This window comes from Cavia porcellus, unplaced genomic scaffold (genome assembly GCF_034190915.1).
Source record: "Cavia porcellus strain 051 isolate PalLab524CR breed Dunkin Hartley unplaced genomic scaffold, mCavPor4.1 scaffold_25, whole genome shotgun sequence".
Taxonomy (NCBI): Eukaryota; Metazoa; Chordata; class Mammalia; order Rodentia; family Caviidae; genus Cavia; species Cavia porcellus.
Genome location: NW_026947508.1, coordinates 3,126,460 through 3,146,569, shown reverse-complemented (window position 1 = coordinate 3,146,569; position 20,110 = coordinate 3,126,460). Strand labels below are relative to the sequence as shown.

General features: G+C 55.6%; 1 protein-coding gene across 13 annotated transcripts in view; it reads left to right on the top strand.

Annotated features, from left to right (window-relative positions):
• The window catches only part of Nphp4 (nephrocystin 4), an 88,496-nt gene that overhangs the window by 6,874 nt on the left and 61,512 nt on the right, over window positions 1-20,110 (top strand). For all 13 annotated transcript variants that reach the window (XR_010042880.1, XR_010042878.1, XR_010042879.1 and 10 more), the window contains exons 3-6: window positions 5,621-5,773; window positions 12,816-12,988; window positions 13,779-13,843; window positions 16,005-16,160. Coding sequence is in view for 9 of the 13 variants with exons in the window: in XM_063235377.1 (XP_063091447.1) it covers window positions 5,621-5,773; window positions 12,816-12,988; window positions 13,779-13,843; window positions 16,005-16,160 (547 nt within the window). In the remaining 4 variants the exon portion in view is untranslated. The remainder of the gene's footprint in view (window positions 1-5,620; window positions 5,774-12,815; window positions 12,989-13,778; window positions 13,844-16,004; window positions 16,161-20,110) is intronic.

Genomic DNA, 20,110 nt, shown 5'->3' with positions numbered 1-20,110 from the left:
GTCAGCTGCTGTTGGCCGAGATGAGGTTTCCACTGATTTTCACTTATCTACCGAGTGTCGTCCCGTGTCCGTTGCCTGGACTTTGCAGTGTCCGGAGGCAAAGCGGCCCATCAGCAGGAGGACCGGGATTTAGCAGCTGGGTGGGGGATTCTTCCGCCCACAGTGGAGCACTGTACAAACCCAGGGAGCCTGTTTCCAAGGGTCTGAGTCAGACACCTTGCAATAGGTGGTCCCGTGCACCACCAGGCAAGGGGGAGATATGGGTGCAAAGCTCTGGATACCTGGGCAGCTCCATCTGTGGCTTGGGGTACCGCAGCCTCCTGTGCACACAGGCCTGTGCCTCCTGGCCCCGCATTCATCTGCACCTATGAGCTGCTGGACACATCTGTGCTTCTCGCTACCTCCTGCAGGATGTACGTGTGGTTGGCTGTCCTTGGAGGCCCCATGGCGGGTTGCATGCATGAATCAGTGTGGTATGTTTCTTTTTTTTTTTCTTGTCTTTTTCCTTTTTATCGGTACTGGGGATTGAACTCACAATTGCCTGCTTGCAAGGCAGGTGCTTATGCCGCTGAGCTAAATCCCCAGCCTTGTGGTACATTTCTTGTGGGGCATGGCTTACCAAGCCGGTCCTCTGCTGTAGCCAGAGGAGGCTATCTGCACACACGTGAAGGTGCAGGAGCTGGCCTGCAAATAGTTGACTGTGACTCAGACACTGATGGTCCTACGGTCCCGTTCCAAGCCCTCTGCTCAGGCACTGCTGGCAGCTTTCTTTCTTCACACTTTGCCGTGCTGCCTGATTCCATCTTCACTGCAGGCCTAGGAAAGAGGAGGCAGCCTGTCCGCGGGAGAGCAGTGGCGTCCCGAAGCGTGCAGTCAGCCGTCGGGGGCACATGGCTCTGCTGGCCCTGGGCTTCCTTCTCATTTTATTTTCTTTTTGGAAAGGTCACTCACATAGGTCAAAATTCACAAGGACACACAGAGAAAGTGGATCATCCATGGTGTCCCCAAGGCACCCACTGTCGGTACTGCCAGAGTCACCTAGTTTTGTATAACAGTCCAGAAATCCTAAGCAAATACAACAGTTAAATACACCTTTACATATTTTTCCTTTTTGAAGAACAAGTGATGGTTTACTATGTTTTCTGTTCCCTGTTCTTTAAAAAGATATTCTTAATAATATGTTTTATGAATTGGTGATGTTGTTAGATGAAGAGATTTAGTCTTTATATGGGTGAACCCTCCCTTGCTCAGCTAGGCCCTTGGAGTTAGTCAGCTTCCCATCACTGTGACAAAATACCTTGGAAAACAACCTAAAGAAGGAAAGCTCACTGTTTCAGAGGCTTCTGTCCGTGGTCCGGTGGTTTTATTGTGTTCACGCCAGCGGCCCCATGGGAAACATCATGGCGGAAAGGGGTGGTGGAGGAGGGCTGCTCACCTCATGGCAGCCAGGAAGCAGAGTGAGCAGGAAGAGAGGGGGCGGAGAGGAAGGGCGGGGCTAGGAGTAAACATGGTCAGGCCCCGCCCCCAGTGACCTACTTCCTCCAATCAGGCTCTGCCTCCTAATAGAACCTTGTTGTGTGAATGCATCCATGGATTAAATCATTGGGGAGCTTAGCACCCCGATGTGATCGTCTTCTTAGAGCTTCATTGTTGAGCACAGGAGGCTTTTGGGAGATGCTTTTGAACCAAATCATGTCATGCTTAGTGATGAAGATCAGACATTTCCAGTTATTTTTCTGTTATAAATGCTACATCAATGAATAACCTCTGTTACATCTTCTTAAAAATACCTATAGAATAATTTCTACAAGTGGAATTTCTTTCTTTCTTTCTTTCTTTCTTTCTTTCTTTCTTTCTTTCCTTTCTTTCTTTCTTCTTGGTACTGGGGATCGACTCATGACCTTGCACCTGCCAGGTAGGCACTTACACCCCTGAGCTACATCTCCAGCCCTGTAAGTAGAATTTCTGATTCAAACTCACATATTACAACTTAGCATTTAAGAGCACATTATATATTATTTTTTAAAAATATGTTTAAACAAAAGCACATAAACAAATTGGAAGGAGGAAATGGAAGAAGTTATCGTGGTTCTTCACAGTAGCCCACCAGCCGTCTCCAGGCTGGTTGCTTTATTTTTTGTTACCGGCATTGAACTCATGACTGTGCACTTGCAAGGCAGGCGCTTATGCCGCTGAGCTAAATCCTGGCTCCCAGGCTGTCCTTTTATCTTGGTTTTTCCTCTTTTACTCGACCCAGGCTTGCTGTGTAGAGCCAGTTTCTCTCTCATTCTTCACTTTTAGTTTTTCAAATAAACTTTGCCACTGCTTTTTGCTTGGTCCGTTCTTTATTTGAAATGAGATGCACCTTGAAGTGAGAAAAAAAAAAAAAAATGGAAGAGAAACCACGTAAGTCTGAAGCTAAAGATCTTGTGACCTTGCCAGTGTCTGACAAAGTGGGTTTCGAGGTGAAGAGCAGGGCTGGAGATACAGGGCGTTTCTTTTCCTTTGATTTATTTATTTTCTGGCTGGGAGGGGGGCTGGGAAGGGATCCGAGCCCTGGCACTCGTGCAGCCCGCCCACAGGCTCAGCGCGCTCATCGAGGAGGCGTACAAGTCCGTGTCCACACCTGAGCTGCCCCTCAGGCTGCAGGAGCCTCTCAGACGACCCACGCCTGAGACCCTTCACGGCAGCAGACACAGGAGCAGGCACGCACCCCGAGGGTCCTTACCCCGAGACAGCACACAGGGTGCGGTGAGACCCCAGCCGTGAGTCGGGATGTCACTTACCATGTGTCCTCGTGCCAGGCTCCCAGAAGCGAAGCAGGCATTGGACATAGACCAGTGTCACTGCGGCTTGGGCACAGTGAGCCGCTGTCACCACTTAGCAGCTCTCCTGAGATCTCAGGTCCCATTCCTGGGGCAGAACTGGGGCCTGGGCTGCTGATTGCTGGAGCAGGACTGGGGAGAGGTGAAGGGGCCCGCATGTTAGATTCACAGTCTTGGCTGGAGACTCCTCCTCCCCTCTCACTGTAGTTGATAGAACATGCAAACAAAAAGAAAATTGAAAGGTGTGAACAGCACTGTCAGCCACATTGACAGCTCTTAAGTACCCCCAGGTGAATATGGCCTACACATCCTCTTCAGGTGTGTGTGGACCACTCAGTAAGAGAGGCCGTGTGCTTCGGAAATGTCTCAAAACATTTAAAAGGGTTGAAATTATGGGGTACCCTGGTATTAAGGTAGAAGCCAGCCAGAAGACCTGCAGACAGAGCTGGAGGATCCTCAGATAGTGGGAAACTGATCCATTGCCAAATAACCCTTTGGTCCAAGAAGACTTCATAGAGAAATTGGAACATAATTTGAACAGAGTCATGGAAAAACAATATAAAAATTCATAGTGAGCTACAGATAATGGCAGCCCTTCGGTGGAAATGTATAGCTTTATATTAACTATGTTAGAAAAGGAGAAAGGTATAAAATCAGTGATTCCTCAAGAACCTAGATAGAAAGAGGGAATGATAAATATCTGAGCAGAAATTATTACCAGAGCATATTAGCAAAGGAATTAGAAGTTGATTCTTTGGAACGATCACTGAAAGGAGGCAGATTTCCGGTATTACGAGTGAGTAAAGAAATATCATTCTGTCTCTGACAGATGTTGGAAGTGTAATGTTGGATTTCATCACACATTAAAGGAAGAAATAATTACGTAGAGAGACCCTGGGAGCAGGCGGGAATGCTTCCTGATTCATTGCTGGAAGGCCTAGAAACTCTTGCCCACGCCAGTCAAGGGTACTGGGCAGGCATGGACAGCTGTCTGTCCTCTCAGCAGTAGGAGCACAGAAATCCCTGACAGTGGGCATCACATCAGCGTACCTATAAAGGATGGCGGGTCATCGGAGTTCGAGGAGAATTGTGAAGTAGCTTCTAGGGAAACAGTCAGAAGCAGCGCCTAAGACAGGGCGGCTGGTAACGCTTTGGGAAAGAAAATCTGACTCAGGCCAGGGCTGGAAACTCGGCTACACGGACCTGGGTCCAGAGTCGTGCGGAGGTGGAGGGCCTGGCATTCTGGGGCAGAGTCCAAGCCCACCACTCTGGGTACCGCCTGGGGCTGACCTCCCTGGGGTGACCTTCCAAGGGGATGGTGAGGAGGTGAGGGGTGCAGGAGAGGGAGAGGGGAGGAGGTGCTGGAGGAGGTGTGGAAACTGAGGGCCTGGCCTGGGAGGCTTGGCTGGATCCTAGGGATGGAGCAGGGGCCGGCGATCCAGGCCCAAGTCACAGTTCACACGCTCACCGGGGCTATGGGCAACGTGCAGAAAGAAGCTAGGCAGTGGGCACATGCTTATAATCCCAGAACTTTGGTAGGCTGAGGCAGGAAGATCAAAAATTCAAGCTCAGCCTGGGAAATTTAGTAAGACCTTTCCAGAGCAGCGGGAGAGCTCAGCCCAAGGCCCTGGGCTCAGGCCTCAGTGGCACACATGCACATACACACACAGAGTGTCCTTATAGGTGGGCCTCCTCTAGGGGAGGCCCTGATGCCAGAGCATCGATAACAAGAGAACAAGGGAATGGCGCACCCAGCAGAGGTGGTGCGCTTGTCATGGGTCCCCCAACTTCCTGCTGCCGTGGGCCCTTGGGTCCCACTGCTGTCCACCTGGCCGCTCACTAGGCCACCTGGCTCTCGTGCTCTCCTGGGTCCTGGCTGAGATTTTGCCCTACCTACGTCCCCTGCCCTGACCCCGTCCCTGCCCTCTCTCCCCGTGGTCTTCCTGTGAACTCCACAAAGATGGAGACGATGTCTCCATGATGCCTCTGGAGTCCCCAGGCCTGGCGTGGAATGGGCACAGAGTAGGCATCGAGTGAATGCTTGTTAAATGAGAACAGAGGAGGGCCAGGGAGCCAGTGCAGGCGAGGCCTGTGCATTGTTGGTCATCACCAGTGACAAAAGACGGGGAGGTCAATCCGGAAACTCGCTGTACACACAAGCCTGGTGTTATGGTTGCTGTGTCCGTTTTTGCAGCCATTGACTTCTCAGTGCCCCCAGTAGCTGCTTTTCCTTTGCTAATGCAACCCCAAAATAATCTTGGCAAATTGAGGATTTGAGAGCTTCTGGCTATATCAGGAAGGACTCATTTAGGTGCACATGATTCAAAAAACAAAAAAACCCAAACAAACTAAAGTGGCTTCCGCTACTTGTGGTTAACTCACACAGAGATCCTTGGTGTTTCGTGAGCTTCAGGTATGGTTAGATCTGGGTGCTCTTGTGATCTTACCTAGATTTCTTTTCTCTTACCTCTGGCTTCAGAGTGGCTGCAGCAGCTGCAGGCCCTGATCCTGGCAGGTGTGTCCATCTCCACAGCCCTGGCCCCTTGTGTCTCATTGGCTCTGGGCCCATCTTAAGCCTGAGTCTGTGCCTCTGAGAACATCAGTGCTCTGATTGGCCAGCCAGGGCTGAGCGCTCTGACTTTAATCTCACCAAGACCAATGGAGACTGAACTGCAGATGGCTGCCCATGGGATGATGCCCACTGCCTGTGCCTCAGTGCCAGGATGGCCCCTGGTGTCCTCGGTGGCTTGTGACAGGGCACGCGCACTTCAGGGCTCGTCCTTGCTGTCTCCTAGGGCACACTGGAGGTGCTGTCGGAGGTCGAGTGCCATCTGCGGATGTCTCTGTTTGACATCACCTACCGACACTTCTTTGGGAGGACGTGGAAAAGCACCGTGAAGCTGATCAAGCAGCTCTCTCGGCAGCCGCCCAGGATCGTCTTCGGAGAGGTGGGTCTGGGAGCTGGGGCCGGGGGCCTGGGGTGGGGCCAGGTGTGCGGGTCCTTGGCCTAGAGACCAGTGTGTCCCAGGCCTGCAGGGACGTCATGGGCAGCAGGTCCAGTGCCAACAAAGTCCAGCTTGGGAGTGTGCACTTTATTTCCAGAGACAGTCTCAGATGGAAGCCAGCTGTCCTGAGCAAGTGACGGTGCCCGCTGGGGTGGGGGTGGGAGGACACAGGGCCCCTCACCGTCCCTAACCCTAACCTGGATGTCTTGGGACCGAGTTCAGGGAAGTGTTGACTTGGTTTCCTGCCCCTGCTTCCTCCTCCTCCTCTTGCCCTCCTCCTCTCTTCCTTTCCTCTCTTCTGATGGTGCAGTTGACAGTAAAGGGTCCCACGTGGCTGGGAAGTGGGCGCAGACTGGGCAGTGGCGGGGACACTGGCTGAGCCCCACATCCCTTAGGTGGCCCTGAAGTTGCTACTCACAGACGACTGCACCACCTGGCACAGCTGCCCCGGTGCCCAGGCCCGCGGCTGGTGCCCCCTCTGGGTGTGGGGGCCGCAGCTCTCTTGGCGCTCACATCTGTCACACAGCAGCTGCGGTGCGGGCCCCAGGCGCTGACAGCAGGCCCGGGCCCAGAAGGGCAGCCTTTCTGCAGAGCCAGGACCTGCAGGGCCAGAAAGGAGCGGTCTCTGGGATGGACGGGTGTTGGGAAGGGACGGGCAGCAGGCCAGGCGGCAGGTGGCTGGGCGGCACCTCCTTGGGTGCGGGGATGTCGGTGTTGTCCTGAGAGCAGAGCGTGGCACAGTACAGCGTTCCTGTACTGGCTGCGGGTTTGCCAGGCTCTGTACCCTTCTCATCTCTGGGGGCGACCAGCAGTTTTAACACAGAACCGCATGGTCCACGCCAAGGCTCTCGCTCCTCTGGCTGGGCAATAGCCCAGCACTGGGAGCAGCGTATTCACAGCCAGCCTGAGACTCGGCCTGGAGCTGGGTGGGGACGTTGGCTGTAGTCATCACCACTACCTGTGATGCCAGGGTTTCCTGGCCTCGCTGTGTACTCCTGAAAAAAAGAAAACCAAAGAGCCCGGACCCTGACTCCCCAGGCTGTTCCCTGCAGGGGTGAGACCCTTACATGGTTCCCTATCAAATTCAAGCACAACCCAGAAGCTGGGCATGGTGGCTGGCACACACGTCTCAGCTTGGCGCTCAGGAGGCTGGGGCAGGAGGATTGCTGTGCCCCAGTGTAGACCGCATAGCAAGTTCAAGCCAAGCATGAGCTACAAAGTGAGACCCTGGCTCAAAAACCAACAGGTGCAGGTTTATGTGGGGACTGAGAGGTCATTAGGCCTTGCCCAGCTGCCCCCTGCTGGTCTCCCTGGCCAGTGAGTTGCAAATCATGTAACTGTGTGATTAGAGAGGGCCGTCCCTACGCCTGCACCCATGAGCGCTGTGTCCCGCGTCCCAGGGTGGAGATGCTGCTGTCCCAGCTGTGTGCAGCCTCGGTGGCCTTCCTGGGCCTGGCTCTTGGATTTTCTTTCCCAGGGAGCAGAGTGAGCTCAGGGAACAGAGTTTGTATAATGAGTAACGATGGGGGAGGTGACTGCAGCTGTCCTGTCCTGGGAGGGACTTGGATGGGCTGGGCGTTACCACACATGCACACCATGCCATCCTGTCCTTCTGCTGTGGAGATCCTTTCGTGTCCCCATTTTGTTTTTCTAGTACCGGGGATCGAATTCACGACTATGTACTTGCAAGGCAGGCACTTGTGCCGCTGAACTAAATCCCCAGCTTCTTGTGTCCCCATTTTAAAGGGGAGAAAACTGAGGTCCATGGGGACAGAATCTCTCCTGCTGGTTGCAGGGCGATGGTGGAGGGTCAGCAGTTGGACCTCCAGGTGGCTGCCTGCACAGTGGCACTGCCCATGGGATCCTCTTGTCCTGTCCCGTCCGCTGTGCTCGGTGGCCCCCAGGCTGAAGAGTGTCTTGTGTTGCAATTAGGGGTGCTGGGGGCTTGTCGGGGCAGGGTGCGCGATCCTGGAGCCTCCCCGTGGGCTCCTTCTCCCTCCTGGTTGCCGTATTTCCCCCCTCCCGTTTAGGGGTTCTGTCAGACTGTCTGTCCCTGCAGCATCTGCACTGCACTCCCAGGGGTGGCCTGATGCAGGCAGGCCAGGACCAGTGCCTCCATCTCCTGATGCCCGGGTTCCATGGTAAAGAAGAGGCAGGCTGTGGAGGCCACAGTGCTCTGCCCTGTCTGGAGTCACATCCCGGCCCTCGAGGGCGCCTGTGGCCCTGGCCGAAGGGCCGCACATCGGGTTTCACTGCCCCCTGGTGGTGGAGTGCCCCAGGCCTTTGGGGTGCCAGTGTTGGTGGTTCAGAGCAGTGTGGGCTGCAGCCCCTCCGCCTTGACCAGGGGCGCCCCTCTTGGTGGGCAGACTGGGGGGCCGAGGGGGCGGCGTCTGATTGGGGGAACTCTGTACCCTGCAGCCTGGAGCCATGGCCACAGTGGGTGCAGCAGAGTTAGCAGGGGGGTGCCAGGCCGAGGGGCTGTCTCGGCCTCACCTCGCTGGGGTATGGCCTAACCCCAGCTGCTATGCTCATGGCGAGCAGCAGAGGCCACTGTTGGTCCAGGCACAGGTTCTTCCTGACAGCTGTTTATGGCAGTGGCTCCCTGTTGGGTGTCACCACTGCCACCTCCATCGTCAGAATGAGGAAACGGACCTTCCAGCTCCCTCAAGCATGGAGAGTTCCCCTTGCCTGTGCACGTGGGTGCATGCGTGTGTGTTCACACATGAACATGTGCACATAGTGGAAAGGCGGGGCCCGGTGGGCCCTCTGCAGCAGGTGTGGGGCGGTCGTGGCTCCGGCCTGTGCGATGGGGAGGGAAAAGTGAATCCTGCTTGCCTCTGAGGCGGGGCTCTGGGATTTGCAACGCTTTTCCTGGCCTTCCCCGTGGCAGTGGGTCAGTGGTCCGTTTGAGGTCAGTGAGCTGGTGGCAGCAGGGCCACCTGAGTTGCCCGGCCTCCCCACCCACAGGAAGATGCTCTCTCATTGCTGTGCAGACAGCACTGTCCTGAACCAGACTTAAAACAGTGAAGTCTTGCCTCAAGGCCGAGTTGGGTGTTTCTTTGTGGACCATGGATCCCCACAGTCCACAGGTGAGGACCCTGAAGCCCTCAGCCTCGAGCCCAGAATTCTGTGTCCTCCTCTGAGACCTTCCCGTGGACAGGAATTGCCTTTTCCCTCTGAGAGGTTAATAATTCATTCAGTCTCTAAAAAAGTGTCTTTTGAAAAATAACTCCAAAGGCCCCAGCCCCGTGCCGGTACTATGCCCTCACTTTTCAGTGCTCATAATTCTCCTTGGGATTCAGGGTCTGCTGACTGCGGCCGTGGTTTGCCTCCTCCTGATTTGAGGGGTGTTCCTGGGCCAGGACCCCCGGGCTTCCCTGGACACCCAGACCCAGCACAGGGCTCTTTGCCCAGTGCGCAGCAGCCCCGATGTTGCTCAGGTGACTCAGGTCACTGGGTCACCTCCCTTCCCATAGCCACAGCTAGGAGAAGGGGAGTGGGGCCCAGCTGTCCTTCAGCAGAGTCACAGCAGCTGGGGAATCTGCCCCATAAATTTGCCCCGCGTGTGCTGTCTGGGACACCATGTGACCCAAGTGGACCTCCCGGAGCCCTCTGAGCCACTTGATTCGTCTGCAGTTGGGGACTTGCAGTTCATTAGTCCTTGCGCCCCACACTGCTGAGGGAGGGCACCGAGTCCTTCCTGGAGTGTCCCCATGAGTGTGAACCCGCAGCCCCGGAGCCCCAGCAAGCACCATCTGGGCGGTGTTTCCGGTGTCGGCCTCGTCAAGTGCTGAATGAGCTGCCCATCGTTAGGGGCAGGGAAAGCGAGGGTTAGGTGTTCATGAGAACAAGCTGAGGGGTGCTGCTGGCTTTGGGTCACACCTGGCTTCGCTCACCTACTTTTTTGAGGAAGCAGAGGGGTCATCCTGTGGGCCGGAGTGAGGACCGGCTATGCAGGGGCGTTGGGTCAGATGCAGGATACATCTGTGATGGGGGGCCTTCGGTGGGTTGTCTCACTCTGACCCTGGACTCCTTCACCTGTGCACACTGGCTCGAGTGTGCATCTCACGAGGCAGCGTGAGTGTGGTCATGTGGCTTCACACGTGTGCCCAGGTGGCAGCAGTGGGGTCCTCACAGCAGAGGCAGGTGAGCCCCTGTCACCTGCCAGGCTGTGCTTTCCATCTGGGTGGCAGGAGCGGCTGTCATGGGGCACGGGCCTTTCAGCCAGTGAAACCTCACGTCGTTCCTCCAGTGTGGGGTTCACCTTGGTCTCCAGCTTGGGAACTTGAGGTGAGGTCACTCGAGTCACAGAAGAGATGGGCTCCTGTCAGCGGGTGACAGTCGTGCGGTGTAACCTGGGGTTGCCTCATGCAGCCTCCTCCCGAAGACACAAAGGTGGAGCCTGTGTGGTCCCCCTTACTTCCGGTGAGCAGCAGAAGTCGGGGGAGGCCGATGGTGACTGAGGCTGGAATGTGCACGTTTACACGATTTATTAGTCTGTCAGTCTTGTCAGGGAGGAAGCTTGTCAGGCGCGGCCGAGAGATGCAGGGGGAGCAGAGCCATCTCTTCTGTCTCAGGTGGTTTTCTCCCACAGGTAATTTGATGGGCTTGACTTACACTTTTAATCATGCAATTTCAGTCTGTGCGTAGAATTTGCCTCCCCAAACGTATGGTGTCAGTGTTAATTAAATTTCTGTAGAGCAGGGGGCCTGTTTACTGCCGTTACTCCCTGAGAGCTGTCTGCATTTCATGGGTGCTCATTTGCATGCCCGGAGGCGTGGGCGCAGGGGTACAGGGAGCTGAGGCTCGGGAGAGATGTCTGTGTCTCCGTCTCTGGGAGCGTTCCCTGCTTAGTGTCTCAGAGCTGCCTGTTCCCGAGCAGCCTTGGTGCCGTGGTACCCACCTAATCCATCCTTGGTAAAGTCCTTGAGCCTTGTACTTCTGCAAGGCTGGATAGTATTTCCCAGGGTCCTTAGGAATTCTTTAGCGTGCTGGTGTTGCCACACTGGAGGGTCAGTGAATGATTTTCAGTACCGGGAGTTGAACTCAGGACTTCTCACTTGCTGGGCAGGCTCTGTGCCACTGGCTGGATCCCTGGCTAGGGATGATCTCTGGAGGCGTGCCTGCCTCCTTGGCAGTGGAGAGCAGAGCTGACGGGGCTCTGAACTTGAATCGCCCTTCTGTGTGCCTTGCATCCAGTGTGGGCTGGCTCTTCTGATGAGGCATGTTCCGAACCCGAGTCAGGGCTGCAGAGATGTGCAAGGCGGAGGCCCTGCTGGTGGGTATTTTGGTCTCAGGATGATTGTTCTTGGTGGCACATGAAAGGGACAGGAAGCAGCCATAAATCCCTGCTGGTGGGGCACGTGGAGAGGGAGGCTCAGCCCTGTCTTTAGGCGGAGCCGTCTCAAGGTGACCTCTAAGCTTGCAGAGGATTGTGGCTTCACATCTGAGTTTAAAATATTTGTTTTATGGCCAGGAGAAAAAGCTGGCAGTGTTCATAAAGGCGGTGTGCTCAGGTATAAATACGGAGGTGAGGGGTGGCAGACTGGCCGCACAGGGGCTTTCACGCGGTCCCCGGTCTCGGAAACAGAAGCATAAGTCTCTCTCAGCCCAACCACCTGTCACCGTAAGTGGTCATTGTTTCATCATTTTGCAATAAAAGATAATAGAATAACGACTTATATCTCGTGGCTGATGTTTTAATGCGTCTCTCCGTTACCCCGGGCTGACAGTCTGTGATTACGGTGAGCGTTCCCTTCTCTTGGACACACCGTGGTAATGACCTGTTAATGGGAGGGTTTGTGCATGTTGAAATCACAGTGCAGCAGTCCAGCCCAGCCCTGCCCCACGTCGCCCTGCAGCAGGTGGCCCTGGAGTCCAGCAGGCGGCCTGTGCATCCCCCTCACCTCCAGCTCGGCCTGGGGACCTGCGGATGTCACTGCTGTGTGGGTCGCAGACCCGGCCAGCAGCGCCTGCTCTGTCTCCCACGCCTGTGCCTTGATCAGTTTGGATAAAACGCCTGCGTTCAGGAAACGGGAAAGCAACAGCAGAGTGAAGGGAGCGTGCCTCGTAAACTCGGGGAAGGGCTCTTCTCAGCAGTGGGAGCCAGAGACCTTTTGTTTCATACTGGGCATGGAAAGGGTACACGTGGAAACTCTTAAGATCCGTTTGGAGCTGGGTGTGGGGGTGCATGCCTCTTATCCTACCTATTGGGGAGGCTGAGGCAGGAGGATTGCAAGTTGAGCCCAGGCAACTTAATGAGACTCTGTAGCTTAGTGGTAAGGTGCTTGCCAGCACGCACAGGGCCCAGGGTTCAGTTCTCAATGCCAAAAAGAAACCCCCAAAATAGAACTGAGGAACCTGAAGATCAGTTTGGGTGTCGTCTACCTGGTCTAGCCGCCCCCATGTCATTCAAAAAAGATGTCAAGTAATTTTCACAAGAAAGATGCTGACTAGAGTCATCTAGCACCTAAAGGAAGCTGAGTGGCCTTATCAAAGCTTGAAGCTCAACCAGTTCACAGGGGGCCTCGTTAAACTCATGCATGAAGCAGGGTCGGAGGCCATTGGGGAATTGTGAGCCGCTGTTGGGTGAGGCCCCCGGCAGAGGATGGGCGGTGGCTGTGGGCTTTGCAGGCTGTGAGTGGCCTGGGCCGGTCTAACCATGGTCCCACCTGGAGTCCCCCGGCCCCGGAGCAGGTGCCCAGCCAGTCCAGCCTTTCTTGTCCCAAGGACCTGGGGTCTGCCATGTGGAGATGGTGATTCCAGAGCTGCAGGTCGGAGCAGAGGCGGCTCATCCCCTGTGCTGGACGCCGTGGGGCCCTGGAGCTAGAGGCTCTACCCTTGTCCTGGCTCCTTTCCCTGCGCCACAGGAGCGCTCAGGGTGGCGCCTGGATGTTCGTGGCAGCACCGCAGCGTGGCAGGCAGAGGCTGCGGCATCTGGGCCGTCTCGCTCCCCTCGAGCTGTGCTCTGCTTTCTGCCTTGCAGCCCGTCTACTTTCACATGTCCTTAAACCACCCGAACATCGTGGCTGTGGTCGAAGTGGTCACCGAAGGCAAGGAGCGGGGCGGGGCCCTCCAGGCCCTGTCCTGCGGGTTTGGGATCCTTCAGATCTTCAGCAGCAGGCCAGACTCTTCGACCTCTCCATCCCAGGACAAACGGTAGGTTTTTTTTTTTTTCTGGCCTCCTCTGAGTAAGCGGAGGAATTGCCCCTTGGTCTGGAGTGAGGACCGGCTCTGCATCAGTGTTTTGCTGGAATGTGGGACGCAGGAGGCCAACATCCCATGCTCTCACTGTCCTTGGGTTTTAGGGCTGTTCAACTCTGACCCTGGACTCCCTCACCTCTGCAGGCCAGGCGGCAGAGTGCATCTCATGAGGCTGAGTGAGCGTAGCATCATGTGGCTTCACACACAGGTGCCAGAGGGCAGCAGGGCTGAGCACCTGTCGCCTGCCAGGCTGTGCTTTGGAGCTGCGTGTGCAAAGACAGATGACCTGGGGTGCGAGCCGTCCAGCCTGTGAAAGTTCACATTATCCCTCTAGGCACTCTCTCACCACTTGCATGGGGGCTGAAGGGGGGACTCTGCCTGGGCACTGCCCTGTACCTGGCCAGGTGTGACAACCAGACCCCTCCAGGCCTTTCCAGGTGTGCCCTGGGGCAGAGCCGCCCTGGTGAGACGCTTGCTGTGTTGCACGGCCTCGGCAGTTCCTCGGGTGTCCTGTGGGGACGCTCCCTTGGTAACGCTGTCAGGCTTCTCCGTCCCTGGCCTGTAGGTGTGCCAGGTGTGTTCAGCGTGGCAGAGCCCAGGTGGCGGGGGCAGCTGGCCTCATCCTCAGGCCTCTGTCTGCCTCGGACACTGTGACTGGCGGTGGTGTGGGGTGAGACCTGTAGCTGGCCTGCAGTGATGGTGCAGGGCGTGGGTGGTTAATAGGGTTCCCTGGCCTGTCTTCCAGGTTGAAGCTGTATCACGGAACCCCCAGAGCCCTCCTGCACCCGCTTCTCCAGGACCCCATAGAACGTAAGCAACCACCCTGGCCGTGGCCACAGCCTTGAGTATCCCGTGTTGTATCGATGGCATCAGTGCTGACCACCGTCAGCCCTGCTCGGTCACGTGATAGTTTCTTTGTGTCATTTGAAGACCTGAAGTGCAGCGTCCCCAGAGGAGGACATTGAGCAGAGGGAGGGGGTAGCCCCACAGAGCCACTGTGGATGGGCAGGTGGCCGTCAGGCCCCTTGGGCCCTTTGCCCACCAGATGAGGTGGTCAGTGTCCAGTGGAGCCTGTGACTGTGGGATCGTTGGTTGTTGCCAGCACGATGGCCAGTCTCAGCTGTGCCTTCCTGCGAGGCTGTGCTCCATGGGGGACCACGGCGTTCCTGCCCTGGGGAGCTCTGCCCAGAGTACAGGGACTTCCTGCTGTGCCTCTGTGCCTGGAGCCTCGAGGGCAGCTGGGGACATGGGCTGGGGGCAGCTGGAGGATATGTGGCCCCCTTGCTGCTGCCCACCTAGAGGATGGGGCAGAGGGGCTAATGGGGGGCGGCCCTGGGAGCACGCTGTCAGATAGCTCCCCCGCACCGCCTCCCTCCTAGTTAGGTAAAAATTTTGAGATGGGGAACAACCAGAAAGTTAATTTTTTTTTTTTTTTAACAAAGATTGATGTGTGGGTTATTTTTCAGCTGAACATTATTTTGATTTGCTGGGACTTTCTCTCCGAAAGAAGGCTTAGAGTCGGGCCTGTCGAGCAGGGCACCAGGCCGCCCGACTTCTGCCCACCCTGGGTCTGGGCACTGTTCACTGTCTGCGTGTGCAGTGCGGGTGAGGGCTCTGCCTGTGGCCAGTACCCCTCCTGCCCTGTTGGGCAGTGTGAAACTCTGGGTGACGGCCGCAGCCACCTGGGGCTCCCAGCTCTCAGGGTGTGCGTGGGGAGAGGTCCAGGGTGAGGTCCCTTCCGCCCAGCCTCACCCTCCACACGCATGGCCTCTCTGGGAGTCGTGCTGAGCCCTCGGGCTCTTCCTGCAGTGTGGAAGCGGGTGCCCATTGCATCTTTTTGCCTGCTTTCCACTCCTGGCCATGCCTCGCTTTCTCTGCTCATCTGTCTCACACTGTGTTTCCTGCAGGGCCTCCAGAGTGCTTGACTCTGCATGGCCGTGTGGCCGTGCCCTTGGGTTGGCATCGTGATTGACTGTCTCCCCCATGTGGGTGCTCACTCTGGGTGCCCTGGTGTGTGGCTAGAGTGGAGGCTGGCCGAGGGGCTGAGCTGAGGGGGTGGTGGTGGTGGTGGTGAGGTCCTCATCAGTGGAAGAAATCAAGCCTATGCAAGATGGGGCAGGAGAGTGGAGAGGGCATGTTTGTGGTTCTCCCTCACTCCCAGGCTCTGTGATTCTGGGGGCTGCTCCTCCCGGTACCCTGCTCCTTCCACCTTGGTGCGTCTTCTCTCACTGTGGCAGCCTGAGCCTCCTCTGGGGATCGGGTTAGGGTTAGGTTTCCTGTGCTCGCCACATGCCGGGGCTGTGGGGCTACACTGTCTGCTCCCTGTCCCCGGGGTATCCAAACCTTTGTGCGTCTGGGTCCTGTGTGATCAGAGACCCGTCAGCTGGTTCCTCACTGCTGGCCCACGACAGCGGCCCTCCTGGTGGATGGGGCCTCCTCTAGCAGCCATCGCTGGCCCCAGGGCCTCCTGTCCTTGGTGTGACTCAGTGATCGCAGGGCTGAGACTCAGGGGAAGGCAGTGTGGGGCTCATCCTCCCTCTGAGCATGGGGCCCCTAATGCCAGGGAACAGCACAGCCCCTAGCCTGGCCTTCGGTGGAGACTTGATGCGTTGACTCAGAAACTGTTCTTGCAGGGCCTGATGTGGTGGTGCCTGCCGTCAATCCCAGCCCACTGCTGAGGCTGAGGCAGGAGGATTGCTTGAGTTGCGAGTTTGGGGCCAGCCTGGGTAACATAGCAAGACCTGTCTTGAAAAATGAGCAAGCACATAGAAACAAAAATCACCCAAATGGTTGACAGTGCTTTTTCAGAGAAAATCCTGGGGACCGAAGCCTTTCGTTTTCCAGTTGAATGGTGAAGCAATGCCTCACTCTCCTTAGAAACATGCCTTTTCTCCTGGTGGTGTTTCTTGAGTTTCTGATTCTCAGCTGTGCCTGTGGCCTCAGTCACCATGTCGATGCTGTTCTTCCCCAGAAAACAAGCACATGACTCTCATCGAGAACTGCAGCCTGCACTACACCCTGCGGCCACACCCGGCCCTGGAGCCCGCCTTCCACCTGCTGCCCGAGAACCTGCTCGTGTCTGGTCTGCAGCCCATCCCCGGTCTCCTCGCAGCGCACAGCGACGTGGGTAAGGCCCCCTCTGGCTCTCTCCACTCTGCAGGTCAGGCGAGCTCAGGCTTAGCCTTGAAGCACTGGGACCCCCTAGACCCAAGGTGGGTGAAGGTGGCCGGTGTGAGCGCTCCTGCTCACCCTTCCTGGGCCGTGGTGTAAGTGACTCTGTTGCTACTTTTAAGTTAAGCATCGCACTGTACAACTGTCACCACTGCCTGTCCCCAGGGCAGCTTCCTCTACCCGAGCTGAAACTCCATATCCATCGAACCCTAACTCCCTACCCGAACCCTCAGCCCCAAAACCCCCGTTCTGCTGGGGTCCCTCGGATAGGTGGCACTGTGTGATTTTTGTCACTTGGTGTCTGTGGTCTTGCGTAATCAGTTAATAGCTGTGTCTCCTGTCCCTTTGTTTCTGAGGCTGAGTTTTCCATCCTATGGATGGACCACACCCAGCGGGCTTGATTTGTCGCTGTCCCCTGCCTGCCCTGGGAATAGCGCTGCTGTGAACACTGATGTGCAGATTTGGTTACGTTTGAAAACCGAAATTTGAGCGAAAGACTAAGGGTCCTGTCGTGGTGTGGCTTTTGGGAGCCAGGGTTGGAACTGGATCACCCTTATATGGCTAAGAGGGCCACTGTGGGCATGTGCTGTGCTCTGGGCTCCTGCCGTACAGTCCTCAGGACTTGGGCACTGTATATTGGATCTGGAGCGTCCCCCATAGGCCCATGTCCCCAGCCTATGGTCCTATGGGGAGCTGGTGGAGCTTTTAGGAGGCTGGGCCCAGTAGAAATTAACTCACTGGACTGTGTCCTTGACGGGGACATGGGGACCTTGGCTCTTTCGTCCCTCTCTTTGTGCTCACTGGGTCCTGTGCAGTGGGCAGGCTTTCTCTGCTGTGTATCCTGCCATGATGCACTGTACACCGCCAGCCCAAAGCACCAGATCCAGGGACAGTGCACCGAGACCCTGAGACCATGAGCCAAAGTAGATCTGTCCTCCTTGTAATCTGTTTATCAGAGGCGGAAGCTGGTTAGCACACTGGGCCTTGCGCCTCTGGGCACCAACAGAGGCCATTTGTGAGGGTGTCCTGAAGAATCCATGAGAGGGGACCACACTGACCTCCTCCTGTAGAATTGCTGGGGCTCCTGGCATTGTGGGAATCTGCGCTCTTAGGGGGCAGACTCTCTGCCCAGCCCTAGGAAGAGCTGCTCTGCCGGGACAGCGTGGGTGGTGACATGGCGAGCGATGTGTGAGGCTTGACTCACCAAGACACATTCCAGAGCCTGGAGAGGGGAAGACAGGTCAGCTCCAGGGTGAGCGTGTCTGCGATGACGTCCCCAGGAGTGGCCCAGCGTGTGGCCCTTGCTGGGATATGCATTCTCATTACTGAGACACCTGACGCCCACGACTTAGAGGAGAAGAGGCATAGTTTGGCTCATGGTTTCAGGGGACTCAGTCCACGGTTGGCTGGTTCCAGAACAGGAGCATCATGAGGGAGGGCTTCAACAAGCAGAGATGCTTAGTTCATGGCAGCAGAGCAGGGAGCCGGTGCCAGGGAGGAAGAGGCTAGGGACCATATACAGTACCCAAGGTCTCCCCTCTGTGACCCAATCAGACATACCCAGAACTGTGCTTTACTGATTGGCTATTCCCTAGCCAATCAAGTTGACGATCCACCTTAACTGGCACATCCTATCTTTTGCAACTTGACACCTGATACATGATTCTACATATAATTGGAACACAAGAATCCCTTTTCAAAGTCTCAACAGTACCAGCATTGCGCAAATATCAGAGATTCCTCTTGAGACTCAGGGTAAACCCTTGGCTCTAAACTCCTGTAAGAATGAAAAGCAGTTCTATAATCCCCAGGTGCAGGGGCACCGGGTACACGTTCCCACTGCAGAACGGGGGAGTGGGGGGGAGAGAAGAAGTGAAGCCACACTGAGACCCAGCAGGGCGGGCATGAGGTCCTCCGGCTCCAGAGTCAGTGTCTGGGACCCGTGGTAGTGAGATGCAGGTCCAGGGGCCTGGACTGTGCCAGTTGCTGCCCTTGTTCTTAGGCTGCCTTCTCTCAAAGCATGCAGTTTTCCTCAGCAGAGACTCCACATTCCTGGTAGCTCTGACTTCTGGCGTGTCCAGGGTACCCTTTGGTTTTATTCCTATGACTTCATGAACTGTCCTCTCCAGGGCACCTTACCTGGTCTCCCAGCGTTTCTTTGAAATACAGTTCCTTTGTTGCCACAACTCTTGCATTATGCCTGCAGGTAAAACCAGCATCATGTGATTGATGCCGAGGTCTGCTGCCAGCTTGAACGGTAGCCTGGCCCCTCAAGTGGCTGAGAACCTGATGGCTGAACATGGTGAAGTGGATCCTGGGGAACCTGTTGTCTAGGAGGCCCTTCTTGAACAAGGGACCCAGGGACTCTGTTCTCAAAAGAAAAGTTTAAACTTTTGCACCCTTGGTGCAGCAGTAGGCGGGGTCTTGCTGATTTTCAAGATAACTTCAAGGCATCCTTCTTCTTGTCCCTGAATAAAGTACTTGATTTATTTTTATTGGTAGTAATCTCTTCAGCAATCACATCTTTTTTGATCTTAACGTTACACGTGGCTCCATTTGGGCCAAAGTGTAACTTTTTCAGAATTTTATGCTCTGCTTTATACCCGATTCTTACATACATCTCGCTAAAAGCAACCTGTGTACCCATGCCACAGCCTGAATGTTGGGCTGCCTTGAAATTTTCTTTGCCAGATCACTTAGGCCGTAGCCCTTAATGTAAACCTCCATCAAAGTCTCAGGACATGGACAAAATGTGGACGGAGTTTTTGCCCAAGTGTAACATGCATGGTCTGCAGCTCAGCTTTCAAAAGCATACTCACTTGCACCTGAAACTTCATGACCCTTATTATCCACAATCCTGTCAAAGTTCTGGTCTTCTGAGTGCTCACCAGAGTCACCCATCATGCTTGTAGCATTCTAGGACTTCTGTAGCCAGCATCTCCAAACATTTCCGAACTCCTCCTACAAACCAGTTCCAGAGGCTTCTGAACAGATAGAATGGCAGCAGTGACCCCCCCCACCTCGTTTCGCTTTCTGTATTAGTCAGCTTTTCTGTTGCTCAGACACAATACCTGAAGGTCACAGCATAAAGGAGGAGAGGTTTAATTTGGCTCATGACTTCAGGGGGTGCAGTCCTTGGTTGGCTGGCCACGAGGCAGCAGCATCATGGTGGAAGGGTTGGGTAGGGACATGGATGCTTACTGCGTTGCGGCCAGGAAGCAGAGCCAGGAAACAGTGCCAGAGAGGAAGGGGCCAGGGACCAGATACAGACCCCAGGGTCACGTGTCTGGGACCTACCTGGACAGCAGTATGCCTTGCTAATTCCTAGCCAATCAGGTTGACCATCCATCTTAACATCACTGGGTTCAGCCTAGATGTTAGATGAGTTAATAAACTTCTTGGGTGGTCTGTGATGGTCATTTCTACCGTGAACTCACTTTCCCGTGTCTCTGGGAAGAGATGACACATGAGAGTTAGTTAACTGTGAATAGGAATGAGCCTGGAGTCCTCTGATCTGATCTGCTACGGGGCCCCTGGCCTTAAACACCCTCCAGAGCTCCCAGGCTGGAGTCATGGTCCTCTGCCAGGGTCTCACTGTCACTGAGTTTAGTGAGGAGAGTGTGGAGGCTGTGTTGGCCGCCGGGAATGTCCCCAGCCCCAGGTGTGAGTCAGAGAGGACCCTCTCCTCACTGCTGTGATGCGTTGCCCTCGTATGTACTGATGCTGAGAGCACAGCTGTGCGGATGTGACGGTGGCCCTGCTGGTCCTCCTGACCTGGAGTCTTGCGGCTGAGGTGTGTCTGTGTCCATCCCCTTGTGACTTACTGGAAGGTGTCGGTGGAACTCCTGCGATCCACACGGAGGGTCCTGTTTCACTGTGGGGAGGCCCCTGTGGCCTTGCTCTGTC